General features: G+C 47.7%; 1 protein-coding gene across 3 annotated transcripts; it reads right to left on the minus strand.

Annotated features, from left to right (window-relative positions):
* Window positions 1–266: 266 nt before the first annotated feature.
* Window positions 267–12,072, minus strand: LOC114897267 (C-X-C chemokine receptor type 2-like). 3 transcript variants are annotated; one of them, XM_029226078.1, is made up of 3 exons: window positions 12,035–12,072; window positions 9,934–10,016; window positions 267–1,814 (listed from the first exon to the last, which is right to left on the minus strand). In XM_029226078.1, the coding sequence occupies exons 1-3, from the start codon at window positions 12,070–12,072 to the stop codon at window positions 835–837; spliced, it is 1,101 nt and encodes a 366-aa protein (XP_029081911.1). In that variant the 3' UTR covers window positions 267–834. The 3 variants fall into 3 exon arrangements, with proteins under 3 accessions (XP_029081911.1, XP_029081912.1, XP_029081910.1); XM_029226079.1 differs by lacking the exon at window positions 12,035–12,072 and having other exon boundaries at window positions 267–1,924; window positions 9,934–9,959; XM_029226077.1 differs by lacking the exons at window positions 9,934–10,016; window positions 12,035–12,072 and adding an exon at window positions 3,132–3,154 and having other exon boundaries at window positions 267–1,924.
* Between the last annotated feature and the right edge of the window lie 2,729 nt (window positions 12,073–14,801).

Genomic DNA, 14,801 nt, shown 5'->3' on the forward strand with positions numbered 1-14,801 from the left:
CATACTTTTCGTCTCATTTCCACAAAGTGGCTGCCTTGGCACCACACTGCATATCCTATAACCATATTCAAAAGCAAGAACCAAAGATATGTTTCCCTTTCTCTCTCTCTCTCACATCAGGAATACTTCCCAGCGGTTTCCTGGCCTCAGTAGACTTCTTAAGCAATGATGCACTGAAGCCAGTTTGTGTGTGCTTGTGAAGGCAGATTATTACATTTTCTAGATCTTGTGATCTCGTTGCTAAACACTGCCACCTTGAAATCGGTCATGGTGGGAGCATTTATTTATACCACGGAACGTGGTAAATGCTACAAATCAAGACTTTTTCCCCCAGGAAAGTGATTTACCAGCACACAATTTGCCTTTAATTCTTATTTATCAGAACCAGATGATATGGCCACTGCTGGCTTAAGGAAGTCTGAGAAAGTGAGTATCTGTCATTTTCAGCCTCTCTCAAGGGAGGTGGACTTCGTTAGCCAGCAAGGAAAGGGAGAGTTGGGGAAGCAACCAATGGTGTTTAACACTAATGTCACCCAATGGTGGGAACTTTTTGTAATCACTTAAAAGAATATCTTCAAAGAACGTCTGCCAGAAGACAGAGTGCTGTGGTCTCGGTGGTAGGATGGACTGAGCTCTAGCAGTTGACATGGTAATTACGATAAGAGGTGGGGGCCAGGGCTTTCGAATCCATAGCTGGGGGCCTAGTAAGGATGTGGCCTCAGCAACTTCCTGTAACCACAATGGGGGGCTGCCTGGACACAGGGCTGTGAGCCGCCAGAGGACATGCGGCTTGGGGCGGATGCTGAAGGGAAGGGAGGAGCCCTGCGTGCGGTCTCAGAGGGTAGTAGACGTGTTCCCTGAAGAAGAGCCAACGAAGGAAGGCCTGCCGTCCTTGACCAAGAACTCCTTGCTGACCAGGCCATGGATGGCCATGATCCTGAGGAGTCCGTGGCGAAACTTCTGGCCAATGAAGACATAGATGAGAGGATTGAGGCAGCTGTGGAGGAAGCCCAGGATCTCGGTGGCATCCAGGGCCCGGCCGATGTCATTGCGGCGCTCACAGGTCTCCGCGATCACCCGGACCCTCATGAGAGTGTCTGCAACCAGGACCAGGTTGTAGGGCAACCAGCAGAGCAGGAAGACGAGCACGACAGCAAAGATGACCCGCATGGCACGGTGCTTCTGCCCCATGTGGGCCGCAAAGAGCGTGCGCAGGGTGAGTCCATAGCAGATGAGCATGACCAGCAGGGGCAGGAGGAAGCCAAAGGTCTGGGGCAGGACCCGCAGCACCATGCGCCACTTCGTTGTATTGGCACCCATGTCCTCGTAGCAGACTGCGCTGGAATAGGGTGGGTGGATGGCCCTTCGGAAGACGAAGATGGGCAGGGCCAGGATCAAGGACAGGGCCCAGATGCCTAAACATATGAACCTGACCCAGTGCCGCTTCTGGGTCAGCATGCGTGTGGCATGGACGATGGCCAGGTAGCGGTCCACGCTGATGCAGGCCAGCAGTAGAATACCACTGTAGAAGTTGACTTCCTTCAGGAGTGAGACCACCTTGCACAGGGCTGTGCCAAAGATCCAGCCCTTTGCCTTGGAGGTGGCCCAGACAGGCAAGGTCAGGGCGAAGAGCAGGTCAGCCATGGCCAGGTTCAGCAGGTAGACATCGGTGACGGAGCGGCCCACCCGGCTGTATAAGATGACCAGCATCACCAGGGAGTTTCCCAGGAGGCTCAGCAGGAAGACCAGGGCATAGATGACGACCACGGCATACTTGTTGATATCCAGAGATTCCGGGCGGCATGGGGCAGAGTCTGGTAGAATAGAGGGCAGGTCAGTGTTGTAAGTGTAATTACCAAAATCTTCGTCACTGTAGTTTTCCCAGTTAAATCCTTCCATATTTGAAGTACACTTAATTTCCGGCCTAGAGAAGAGAGACGAGGGTTACTGCACAATAAATCTCCCCAGATTCTAGTCTGTCTGCTCACAACATTTAGATAGGATTCTTTGTGTTAGCTTGTATATTACATGGAAGTAACTTTCACTTCAAGAAATGGCCGGAGCACTAAGATTTTGGAGACATATTTAGTAAAAAAGATACATTTCACAAAAAGTGTCTAGTTCCCTTCAACATCAGAGAGAGGTTCTTATCACTTTCCATAACACTGCTATCACCCAAACCACTGTTGAAACTTCCCCTTGGATAATCCCTACAGAACATGTCTTGGATCCTCGGTGGTGGGCATCTCTGACTACTGAGGCTGATTTTAATGTCAGAAACATGAGGTACCATTCAGTTCTCAATCTGCGGGACTAAGCAGGCAATCCAATTGTGTTAGATCCCTAGGAAAAGATCATCAAGGCTTGACTATAAACCTAAGAGATGAGTCCCTTTGTCCAACTTTCTGAAAGTTATTTTAAAAGAAGTGTTCTGGAAAAACAGTCTGAGTGATAGCAGCATGGAGATTCAGGATGCTCGAGCTAAGAGAAAGTTGACTCCACTAGTACAGCCCAGCATTTTTCTGCTGAGATGCGTGCGGCCTGCTCTGGGCATACTGGTGTAGTTTGAAAAAAATATATCAAAAATCATAAGCAGGTGGCTGAATGATTCTCCACATGGGTGGAAATGTAACAGATTATCTTGGGAGCTCTGAACAGGCATATTTTGCCATGTAGGGGTGAGCAGAGAAAGGCAGTATGTTCCCAGCCTAAGAAGGAGGGGCAGCAGGCAGCAGAGAAGGCAGGTGGAGACACACGATCCTTGTTTTGGTGGCTTTCGAGTCCTGCTGGGGACCCTTCCTGCCTTGCTAGTGAGTGCCTTCTTCCAAACCTGACTCTCCAGCACACCTAGCTAACCTCTGTGGGCTCTGCCCTTGTTATGGGGGTAGCAGAGAGCCTTCTTTTGGGGGAAGCTGCAGCCACCCTGAAAGATTATCCCAGTTTGCAAAGAGGAAGTAAAGTGACCAGCTACTGAATTAGCTTCCTTTTGAACCACAAAATATATCGGCATCATACCATTTCTTTATAACAAGATATGGCCATCCTGTTACCCTATGCCAGTCTGTAGCCCACCTCAACATGGAACCGAGTGTTAAAGTGAAGAACATAAAGTAAAAAGGCTCAGGACCTACCTCACACTCACTAGCATGATCATAATTTAAAAAGGACTGTAACGATGGTGATGAGGATGTGAAGAAGTTGAACCCCTCATACGTTGCTGGTGGGAATGTAAAATGGTGCAGTTGCTTTGGAAAACGGTTTGGCAATTGTTAAGAAAGCTAAATGTAGAGTGACCATACGACCCAATGATTCCACTCCTAGTGTACCCAAGGGAATAGAAAACATACGTCTGCACAAAACCTGTATGTGAATATTCTTAGCAGCATGCAGCGAAAAAGCGGAAGTAATCCAAACGTCCGTCAGCTGATAAACGGATAAGCAGATTGTGGTATACACATACAAGGGAACATTATTCAATCGTAAAAATTAATGAAGGGCTTCCCTGGTGGCGCAGTGGTTGAGAGTCCGCCTGCCGATGCAGGGGACGCGGGTTCGTGTCCCGGTCCGGGAAGATCCCACGTGCCGCGGAGCGGCTGGGCCCGTGAGCCATGGCCGCTGAGCCTGCGCGTCCGGAGCCTGTGCTCCGCAACGGGAGAGGCCGCGACGGTGAGAGGCCCGCGTACCGGAAATATAAAAAATAAAAAAAATAATGAAGTACTGATACAGGCTACAACATGGATGAACCTTGAAAACATTATTCTAAGTGAAAAAAGCCAGACACAAAAGGCTTCATACTGTATGATTCCATGTATGTGAAACGTCCAGAAGAGGCAAATTGTTAGAGACAAAAAGTAGATTAGTGGTTGCCAGGGGCTGGGGGCGGGGGAGTGTTACTGAGTACAGGGTTTCTTTTTGGGGTGATGAAAGTGCTCTGGAATTAGACAGTGGCAATGATTATACAATTTTGTGAATATAGATCTTCCTCAACTTACGGTGGGGTGATGTCCCAGTAAACCTATCATAAGTTGAAAATATCCTAAGTCGAAAATGCGTTTAATACACCTAACCTACTGAACATCGTAGAGTAGCCCAGCCTACCTTGTACGTGCTCAGAACACTTACATTAGCCTACAGTTGCGGAAAATCATCTAACGCAAAACCTATTTTACAGTAAAGTGTGGAATACCTCAAGTAATTTATTGAATACTATACTGAAAGTGAAAAATAGAGTGGTTGCTTGTATGGGTAAAGAATGGCTGTAAGCGTGTATCGGTTGTTTATCCTCATGCTTGCATGGCCGCTGCCCAGCATCATGAGAGAGTATCCTATTGTACATTGCTAGCCTGGGCAAAGATCAAAATTCAAAATTCGAAGTATAGCTTCTAGCTAAGGAGTATCACTTTTGCACCATCATAAAGTTGAAAAATTTTAAGTTGAACCATTGTAAATTGGGGACCATCCGTATACAAAACCCCACTGAATTGTATACTGTAAATTGGTGACATTTTTCAAAAAGTTTTTTATTGAAGTATAGTTGATTTACAATCTTGTGTTAGTTTCAGGTGCACAGCAAAGTGACTCAGTTACACATACACATTACCTTCTCCTTCAGATTCTTTTCCATTATAGGTTATCACAAGACACTGAATATAGCTCCCCATGCCATGCAATAGGTCCCTGTTGTTTATCCATTCTACACACAGTAGTGCGTATCAGTTAATCCCAAACTCCTAATCCATCCCTTTCCCCTCCATTTCCCCTTTGGTAACCATAAATTTCTTTTCAGTGTCTGTGAGTCTCTTTCTGTTTGTTGTTTTTTTTTTTTTTAGCAGTACGCGGGCCTCTCACTGTCGTGGCCTCTCCCGCTGCAGAGCACAGGCTCCAGACGCGCAGGCTCAGCGGCCCTGGCTCACGGGCCCAGCCGCTCCGCGGCATGTGGGATCCTCCCAGACCAGGGCACGAACCCGTGTCCCCTGCATCGGCAGGCGGACTCTCAACCACTGCGCCACCAGGGAAGCCCTCCTTCTGTTTTTTAAATAAGTTCATTTGTATCATTTTTTTAGATTCCACATATCAGTGATATCATGTGACATTTGTCTTTCTCTGTCTGACTTACTTCACTTAGTACGATAATTTCTAGGTCCATCCATGTTGCTGCAAATGACATTTTTCATTCTTTTTTATGGCTGAGTAGTATTCCACTGTGTGTGTGTATGTGTGTGTGTTTGTGTATGCACATAAGATGACTTTTATAGTATGTGAATTATATCTCAATTAAAAAAGATTAATCAAAGGTCCTAGGAAGCTTTTCTCTTTAGCAGAAGAAACTGTTACTGTCAATCATACATAGCAAAAAAAAAGCTAAGTGAGTTTAGGGAAACTGGAGAAACAATGCCCCTTTTCCCTAGAGTGAGAGAATTCTTAGCCTTCACCTTCCTGAGAAGGTATTTCTCCCCTAAGTGATGGGAGCCAGATAAATTGCCTTCTCAGATAGAGCAGATTAGATCAGTCTGTGAACCTAAACGATGTGATGATAAGGATGGGGCCCAGTCTGGCCAGGAGGCAGGGACGGTAGTGAGAGAGGTGGATAGTACAGCTGGCTCAGCCAGTGCTGCTGACAAAGCCTGCGTGAAATCACTGACTCTGCAGCCCCAAGGTCAAGAGCAAGTCTGCTCAGAAGCCCAGGGTAATGTCTGATGCAGCCACAAGGTGGGTCACTCCCGGGAGAAGATGATCAGAGATGTTCCTAAGGGAGCCCGCGACCTAAGAGAAGACCACCTCTGCGAGTGGCTACAGAGCACGATGGGTGCAGACAGCTTGTGCCCTTAGAGAGGAGAACCCCACATTTACAAGCATTGGCCGCGAGAAGGCAGAGCTGTGGCAGCCGCAGAAGCTGCCTCGCAGAGGAAGCAGCAACAGCGAAGCATGTTTCACAGACAAGTCCTCATTCTGGATAATCCAGTGCTCGGCTGTGCCGGAGCTGGGCTGGAGGTGTACAGGTGAACTCCCGCTCCCAGACGTGAAGGCTCAGCTTCAGGGTCCAGAGGGAGACCATGCAAGTTAGGACAGAAGGAAGAGAACTCAGAAACGGGAACCAGGCCAGGGCAATGACCTCCAGCCACTGGAGGGTGAGGGAGGGGAATGTTTCGTTGTTGTTTGGTTGGTTTTTAATTTACCAGTCTCTGGTGAGGATGTTTTGACGTTAAAGGGAGAAACTAAGGGAAGGGGATACACATCTGAGACCTGCTTTGTGCCTCACAGGTACATGGTCTCATTATAAATAGACAGTCACAGCAAGGTTCAGAAACCAGCCTGTGGTCACAGAGTCTCTTAGCGCCGCAGCCCGGATTCCAACTAGGTGAGAATGGCTTCACATGCTATTTTCAGTCTACAGATATACTTCTCACAAAAAAAAAAAAAAAAAAAATCACAGCTCATGTATCAAATATAGCTGTAAGCTAAGTTCTTGAGATATCATGAAGTTAACCTGGCTCTGGTTCGCTCCCATTGTTTGATGTTTTGTGCATTGCTTTCTTTGCTATTCCTTAGGCCCAGAACGAGAGGAACAGCCCTTACAGGAATCAGAAACCAAATGCCCTTGAACTGACTGGCCCCTGCTGACCACCCAGTCATGTTCTCGGTAACCGAGCAGGAGATCCCCTCAGTGAATGGAACTGCCAGCCCCTTAATGACTCATGATAGTTCAAAAACTCATGGAAAGGATGATTCTAATTTACTTCATGAAAATGCTACATTTACAAAAGCCCAAACATTTAAGGCAATCTTTTTAACAACGGCAACACAATAACAACAACAAATGCAAGGTTATTTGTATACAATTCCAGTGTCCTTTCTCTCTAGAAATATAATCCACACATATTTACATTTAGTATACGGGAAGAGGGCCTCAGTAGTATCTGGATCTTCCTCAGACCCAATCCTAGCCAAGGCAGGGAGAGCTGGCTGGGTCCGCAAGAGAAGGCGGTGGGCAGCCAGTTGCCCTAGGTGCTTGTTGGACAGAGGTGTAGGGAAGAGGGGCAGAACCTCTCCCTTTGGGGATAGGGAGGCCTAGAGAAAGAATGGAGAGACTGAGGAGTGTGGGGATAAATGGAGGGGATAAATGGAGGCTGGGTGTCAAGGGGGGACAGAGAACAGAGACATTCTGGAAGGGTGTTCCAAGACTTACCAGGATTCTGGGCTTGTCACCTGTGGGACACCTCCAGGAAGGCAGATGTGCCTGACACAAAGGGCGGCGGTGGTGAGAACACAGTGGAGGAAGTGAGTGGTGGATTAGATTGCTCAACTCTGGGGTGGAGCCCCTGAGGGTGCGGGATGCCTTTGATAGCTGGAATAATTAATTCCCAGGTCAACTCTTTGATAACTAGTAGTCATTTTATTAACTGGCAGAGTTCACACTGGGAAGGGGCCTGTGGGGTTTTCTAGCCAATCTTTCCATTTCACAGATGACGAAACTGAGGCCCACCCAAAGGAAGTAGTTGGCCCAGGACAGCACGGATTTCTCTTATCTTTGCCCTGAGCTCAGCAGCCCCTGGCTCTTTCAGCCACCCTGTCTGACTCTCCCCACAATCCAGCTGTCTCGGGCATCCCACGCTTACAACCCAGCAGCACTACTGCTCTTAAACATCTTTCCCATCTCAAAGGGGAACAGCTCTTTAAGGCAACAGAAACGGAACTAGCTTCTGGTGCGTCTGGTGGCTTTCTTCCCTGGACTTAATGCCTCTTGTCTCCACCCCATTCACCCTGGGCATCCTTAAAGCCTCACAGATTCCTTCTCCATGCCACACCCCTTTGAGAACTCCCACCCCCAAATGGGGGCCCGGTTCCACCTCACCTGGTCTTTCACCTCCCTCCTCAACCATCTGCTCTGACCGCATGCCTCTCTTAGAGCATTGCTACTTTTTCTTAGCTTGTCCACTTGGAATTGGATCTGCAGTAGCTACTACCTTTGGAACCAAGACCATCTAACTTGGAAAGAAAGCCATTTGGTAAAAGTTAAAATCCCACCCAAGTTCAAATACATTTTTGAAAACAGTGTTGAGTGACACCAAGAATATATTTTGTCACATTTGCTGTTGATAATAATTGAAAGGATAAATCCAGGCACAGCAGTGAACGCTAATTCACTGCTCCCTCCTAAGCCCCCACCCCAGTGATTGATGCCTCAACCCCTCCTCTACTCCTTACCCTGACCTGTTGCTCCACGCATCCCAGGGCCCACACAGTGCTCAAAGCCTGTGGCAAACTCATCTAAGCTGCCTACCCCCAGGAAAGAGCCTTTGAGTCTAGCTATTTAGCAAACGCTCTTTGTCACCTTTCTCTTTTCCATTGTGGAGAACACAGTGACTCCTTGCCAGGTGATGCTAAACCCAGGCAAAGGCCCAGGACACACAGAGAGAGGCCATGAGAACAGCAGTTAAGAACTCTGCTAGCCTAGCAACTCTGGGCAAGCGACTTTTCCTTTCTGAGTCTCAGTTTACTCATCTGTAAAATGAGGCCAATGATAGAATCTAACTAATTGGGTTGTGCTGAGGATGAAATGGGGGATTACCTGTAAAGCCCTTAAGACACATATAAAGCACGATGTTAGCATTTATTGATGTGATTATTATTACTGAAATAGTTAATTAACTAATAGCATGGGTTCTCTCCCACTACATCCCCAAGCGAGAGAAAGCATCGGGTCTGCTTTCGGGGCTGACTTCCAGGTACATCTTAATTTGCTTTAACCTGAATAGCAATAGTCGCGTTAGCTCTAACGTTGAGTGCCTGCTAAGGCCTAGCTTCCAGGGAAAGTGCTTTTCAGAATCTGTATCATTTAATCCTCACAACAACCCCATGGAGTGTGCACTTTCTGAATGAGGAAACTAAGACTCCGGAGTTAGGCAACTTACCTAGAGTGACGCAGATGAACTGACTTTTAAGCAGTTTTTGAGACTTTTTTTTTTTTTAATCTGACTTCAAATCTGCTGTTGTGTGCACTGCTGTGTGGGGCTGAGCTCCACTAAGCACCTCTCTGTCCCAGACAACTGGGTGTGCAAAGGACAGCCCAGATTTGACATTTCCTAACCATCCTACTTCTTGATTTTCATTAGATTGATTTCATTTCCACTGAGCCCACAGCAGGCCTACCAATGGTGGGGTGAATACAGAACCGGCATCCAGTCCTGATTCTGCTGTTAATGGTCAGGGTGAGCTTGGGCAGGTCATTTCCCTCTGTGCCTCAATGTGGTCCCCTGGAAAATGAGATTAGCCACATGTGGCTACTTTAATATGTTTGTAAATGCACTTCATATTTATATTTAAAGTGCATTATACTGTGCAGTTAAAAAAATTTATTTATTTTTGGCTGCGTTGGGTCTTCGTTGCTGCACGCAGACTTTCTCTAGTTGTGGCTAGCGGGGGCTACTCTTCGTTGTTGTGTGCAGGCTTCTCAATGTGATGGCTTCTCTTGTTGCAGAGCTCAGGCTCTAGGCACGTGAGCTTCAGTAGCTGTGGCATGCAGGCTCAGTAGTTGTGGCGCACGGGCTTAGTTGCTCTGCAGCACATGGGATCTTTCTGGACCAGGGCTTGAACCCGTGTCCCCTGCATTGGCAGGCAGATTCTTAACCACTGCACCACCACGGAAGTCCCTTAAATTTAAATTGATTAAAATAAAATAAAAATTTAGTTTCTCATTTCAAGTGCTCAATAGCTACATGTGACTAGTAGCTACCATATTGGAAAGTGCAGATACAGGACATTTCCATTACTGTAGAAAGTTCATTTGTACCGTGCTGTCTTGGTGCAGACTTATTTTGTTTCTGCAATTCACCACCTCAGTTCTCAGGGCACTCAAAGGAGGAGACTGAAGTTTCCAAATTCCTTCTATCAGAAATAGTCCCCAGCAGCCCGAAGACCGAACTGCTCACCTACCTGTTGTTGCTGCTACAGCTGCTGTGTTATTGGAGTGGCCACTGATGCCTCCTCTGTGACTCAGGGCTTGATAGCTGTCACACGTGTTGGACAGGAAAAAAGCAAAGCAGCCTTTGCGTGGAAAGTTCTGACCCAGGGCTGCTGAGGGGGAAATCCAGGAGGCCCACCAGGGGAGGTGTTCCTGCAGAGGAGCAACGAGGTCTGTTCTGGGACTCTGACTGAAGGCCAAGCCTCCTCCTGGCAATTGTGTAATGAGAGCTGGGAATTTTCATGCCTTCTTGTCTAATGGCTTCTGCAAGAGTCTGCCAGTCTGAAGGTGGAGTTTTACCTAGTCTACCTCTGTCTCGTTTTCAACGTACACCTCCTTCTTTACAAGGGAGATGCAGGCAACCCTAGCCCCCAGCTGACACGTAAGCCTGAATTTGTGTGTACACTTTCTTCCTTCCTTCTAGGAGCAGCGTGAGAAGTGTCCTTCCTTCTCTTTCGGTCCTGCACCTGGCTGTGGGACCCCACTGCATCTCACGTCCTTGAAGGTCTTGCCTTGCGCACCCTCTGCTTCTCAACCACCTCTTTCCCTGAACTTGCATATGTCTTTCTCTCCCTCCCTCTGTTCTAGAACTCCTTTAGCGACCACTCCCCCTGGGCCCTCCATTTCACAGGCAAGCTTCTTGAAAAAGCAGTGAGCAGTTGCCTTTTCCACTTTGCCAACTTCTTGTTCACTGTTCAACCCACTGCAACCAGCTTCCTGCCCACTGTACTGAGGAAACAGCTTTTGCCAATGTTCCCAGTGACCTAGGGTTGCTAAATCCAGTAAACTCTTTTCTTAAATAAAGCTGTTTTAATATTATAAAAATAAACTGTGCATATTGTAAAGAAAACAGGTGGTAAAAAGCATATAAATTAAAATGTGATTCTCTTCCATCCTTCTGTTCACCTGTATCTTGTGAATATTTTTCCAGACTTCCCCCATGCACATACAAACATGTTTTTTCCTTCTTGAATAAAATACTATATAACTAGTTATATTGTTCTGCACTTTAACAATGTATCATGTACCTATTTCACATCAGTACATATAGATCCATCTTACTCTTTTCAGTGATGACATAATGGCCCATGGCAAGGACATAACCTGACTTATTTGATAATTACCTTATAGATGAATATTTAGGTTCTCACTATGAACATTTTTGGATATTGGTCTTTGGAAACTTGTACGAGTGTTTCAGTAGCTTAAGTATAATTTTGCTGGGTCATAACTGTGCATGTTGATATGTTGATAAATACTACTCATTGCACTTCAAAAGGACTGTTGCAGGGCTTCCCTGGTGGCGCAGTGGTTGAGAGTCCGCCTGCCGATGCAGGGGACACGGGTTCGTGCCCCGGTCCGGGAAGATCCCACATGCCGCGGAGCGGCTGGGGCCCGTGAGCCATGGCCGCTGAGCCTGCGCGTCCGGAGCCTGGGCTCCGCAACCGGAGAGGCCACAACAGTGAGAGGCCCGCGTACTGCAAAAAAAAAAAAAAGACTGTTGCAGTGTATTCTCCTATTACCAGTTTATAAAAGGGCCTGTTACCCTGTCTACTCATACTGCCTCATACTTGTCAATCATGGTAAAATACCTTCTCCCAGCCTGCAGTATGCTTTTTAACTGTATTTACGGTGAAATGGATACCGTTCAAGCCTTATCTTATTTGATATCTGAACCATTTAACCCCACTGATCCCATTGTTTTCTTAATGCTCAGAGAACTTCTCTTGGTCTTATTTGTTACTTTTTTTCTCAATTCATTCCTCAAATAGGCATGTTCCTCAGAGTCTGCCTCGGTCCTCTTCTCTACCTGTTCTCCCTAGACTAGTCCTCCTGCCTCCTTGGCTTCAGCCCCAACCCAGTATGTGCCAGTGTCTCCTACACCTATAGTTCTCAGCTTCTCTTCTAAGCTTCTCTTTAAGCTCAAATTCTTACATTTAATCACTTCCTGAGTCTCCCCTGAGGCCCCACAGATGCTGCAAACTCAACATGTAGAAAACCGGTCTCACGGAATTCCCTGACACGGGTGCCCCTCCTCCTTAACCCAGAAACAGGCGTGCCCCTCACGCTTGCCTTGCTCTTCCTCTCCACGGACGCCATCTCCTTAACATCTCTCTTGATTATCTCTTCCTCACCGTCTTCACTGATGGTGTTAGGTCCCGCTTTATTTTCTCTTGCCTAAACTACTGCGTTCATCATGGGATGGCTGTGATTTCAGAGCTAGACTGTCTGTGTTAGGATCCCAGCAATGTCAGTGGTTGTAGACCTCAGGCAAGTTATTTCATCTCACTGGACTCAGTTTCATCATCTGTAAAATGGGGATAATGGGAGCACCCACTGCATAGAATTGTCATGTGGATTAAATGAGTCTATATTTATAAAGCAGTTAGCATGGTGCTTGGCACTGTCGGTTGCTACTGCTACTTCTACTACCAACACTACCAGACCACTATTTTCCTAAATGCTCTCTGTGTCAAGTCTTTCCTCCCTCAATCCATCCCCCACTCTCTACCAGAACCATCTTCCTAAAATGTGAATTTGAGGGAATTACCTGGTAGTCCAGTGGTTAAGACTCGGCGCTTTCACTGTGGTGGGCCTGGGTTCGATCCCTGATTGAGGAAATAAGATCCAACAAGCCGCACGGTGTGGCCAAAAAAAAAAAAAAAAAGTGAATTTGATCCCCCTCTTTCCCTCTTGCAACCCTTCAAAGACTCCCGTTGCCCTCAGGCAGAGTCAGATTCCTGCTATGGCTCCTGGCGCCTCTGCATCTGACCCTGTATGCTTCTCCAGACTTATTTCAGGCCATGCCCTCTTGTATCCTTAACTCTGGCCACAGGGAACGACCTGCAGTTCCCCCTCAGAGCTGTTCTGGTTCCGCTTGGGCCTTGGCACTCATTTCCCTTTTCCTCATGCCCACCCTCTTGGGCTGGCCAGCTCTCTCTCCTTTCCAGTTCAGCCCAGTCGTCACCTCCATGCATTGCCGCCCCCCTCTATGCTCCTCTGCATCCCCGGGGGTTACCTCTACAATGGCATCAATTTCGGGGATTTACAGTCATCAGTTTGGCTGCTTCCTCCACCTTGATGTGAGGTTCTTGAAAGCAGGGATTTCATATATATAGATATATATAGATAGATAGATAGATGAAATTTTCGTCTCCCCAAACCAGACACACACAGTGTTTGGCAAACCCTAGGTGCTTGATATCATTTTGTTGAGCACTTAATGAACTGACAAAGTGAGGAGACCAATGTACATTAGTGCATCCGAGTGACATCTAATTTAAAGAAATAATTATGTCGCCCATATTTCCCAGGGCACCCCCAGCCTGTGAGCACAAATGAAGTCACGTCAACAGCGATAACCCAGATTGCACTGTTTCAGACCCCGTGTGTTCATTCAGGGCTTACCGCCCCCCCCCCCGTAGAATGCGCCCCAGGAATTTGGGAGAGTCTGTTGGAGGTGTCCCCCAGGTGCTCCTCTGGTACTGCTGGGCTAGACGTGTGCTCTGGACTCACCACTGGGGAACTGGTGCCCTTCCAGTGCCACGCTCTGGGATAGTCTATGGTGACCCTTGTGGAACCTTCTGCCGGAGGGTCCCTAGAGTCTAATGAGCTTCCCAATATCTTTGTGGAGCTTCTGTGCTCTCTCCGTTGGACTTGGTGGGGACTCCTTGGAGGGCAGTGTTGAGCTAGAGGCTGGCCTTCAGCATTGCCCTTCCATCCCTCCCAAACAGGGGGTGAAGGTCAAGCTCCCCCATTCCTGGCCCCTGATTTCCTCCTGAGTTCTTGTCCAGGAGCATCTTGCTACCTCGTAGAACATAGACTTCGGCTAGGTCCCCTCTCCCGCATCAGTTCCTCAGGTAAGTCTGAACTCCATGCTGGAGTTCCTACTAGAGTATGATATATTCTGCTGTAATAAGAACCTGCCCTAATGAAAGTATCCGAGCAAGTCGAACCTCCAGAAAGGGACTGCTATCCTTTAGGGCAGGGGTGATTCTATTGCCTTGATTACCCCGGGAGCCCCAGCTCTGCCCCTTACTCCCTCCATCCCTGCCCCCCACCTCGTAGCTGCCTTTGATAAGGAGAAGTTCTCACCAGCTCTCCAGGGCAGGAACTGCTGTTACAAAACTCTTCCTCTTGAGATGGTAATGGGATGCAACTTTGGGCAGCCTACCCCAAGGGGCGGTGCATGGGCTCTGGTCAGATTGACAGGGTTGCCCAACTGCTGCAGAGGCTTTGGCAGAGGCTTTGGCAGTCTGTGTGAGGCAGAGGGGACAGAGATAGAGCATGCATGCCTCTTTGGGACCACAAAGTCTGCCCTGGAGCCCAGCTAGGGCAGCTAATCGCCTTGTCATACAGTGGGGCCCACACTTCTTCTGAAACAGCGTTGTCAAAAGCACCACAACTGGGTGACCACTGAATGATCATAATTCGTGTAAGACTTCTTGGGCAGTCAGGGGATATGATCTTGTACCATGGAGCTAAACAAGTCCTCATCAACTGTCTTTAATATTAAAGTCTAGCTGAGTAAGCACTGCATAGAGAGTTACCTAGATCAGCCCCTTCTTCTGGGTGCTCACAACTTGGGACCCATCAAGTCAGCATAGTGGTTGGAAGGGAAGGGCAGAGAGGCTCAAGCCTCCCCCCCTGCCCACCAAACCAGACACCCTGGGGAGTAACTGGGACTCCCACACTCTCTTGGTGGGAAGGTACAACGTACAATCTCTTTGGGAAATAACTCAGCCATTTCTTTTTTTCTTTTCTTTTTTTTTTGTGGTATGTGGGCCTCTCACTGTTGTGGCCTCTCCCGCTGCGGAGCACAGCCTCTGGAAGTGCAGGC

Source organism: Monodon monoceros, unplaced genomic scaffold (genome assembly GCF_005190385.1).
Source record: "Monodon monoceros isolate NGI ecotype Baffin Bay Population unplaced genomic scaffold, NGI_Narwhal_1 Super_Scaffold_16, whole genome shotgun sequence".
NCBI classification, from domain to species: Eukaryota; Metazoa; Chordata; class Mammalia; order Artiodactyla; family Monodontidae; genus Monodon; species Monodon monoceros.

What these genes read in the sequence shown, in the direction of transcription:
- LOC114897267 (XM_029226077.1), bottom strand. Translation starts at nt 3,154, where the DNA reads ATGATCATGCTAGTGAGTGTGAG. An exon ending in ATCATGCTAGTGAGTGTGAG is followed by an intron (nt 1,925 to 3,131) that starts GTAGGTCCTGAG and finishes TCTCTTCTCTAG; the next exon opens with GCCGGAAATTAAGTGTACTT.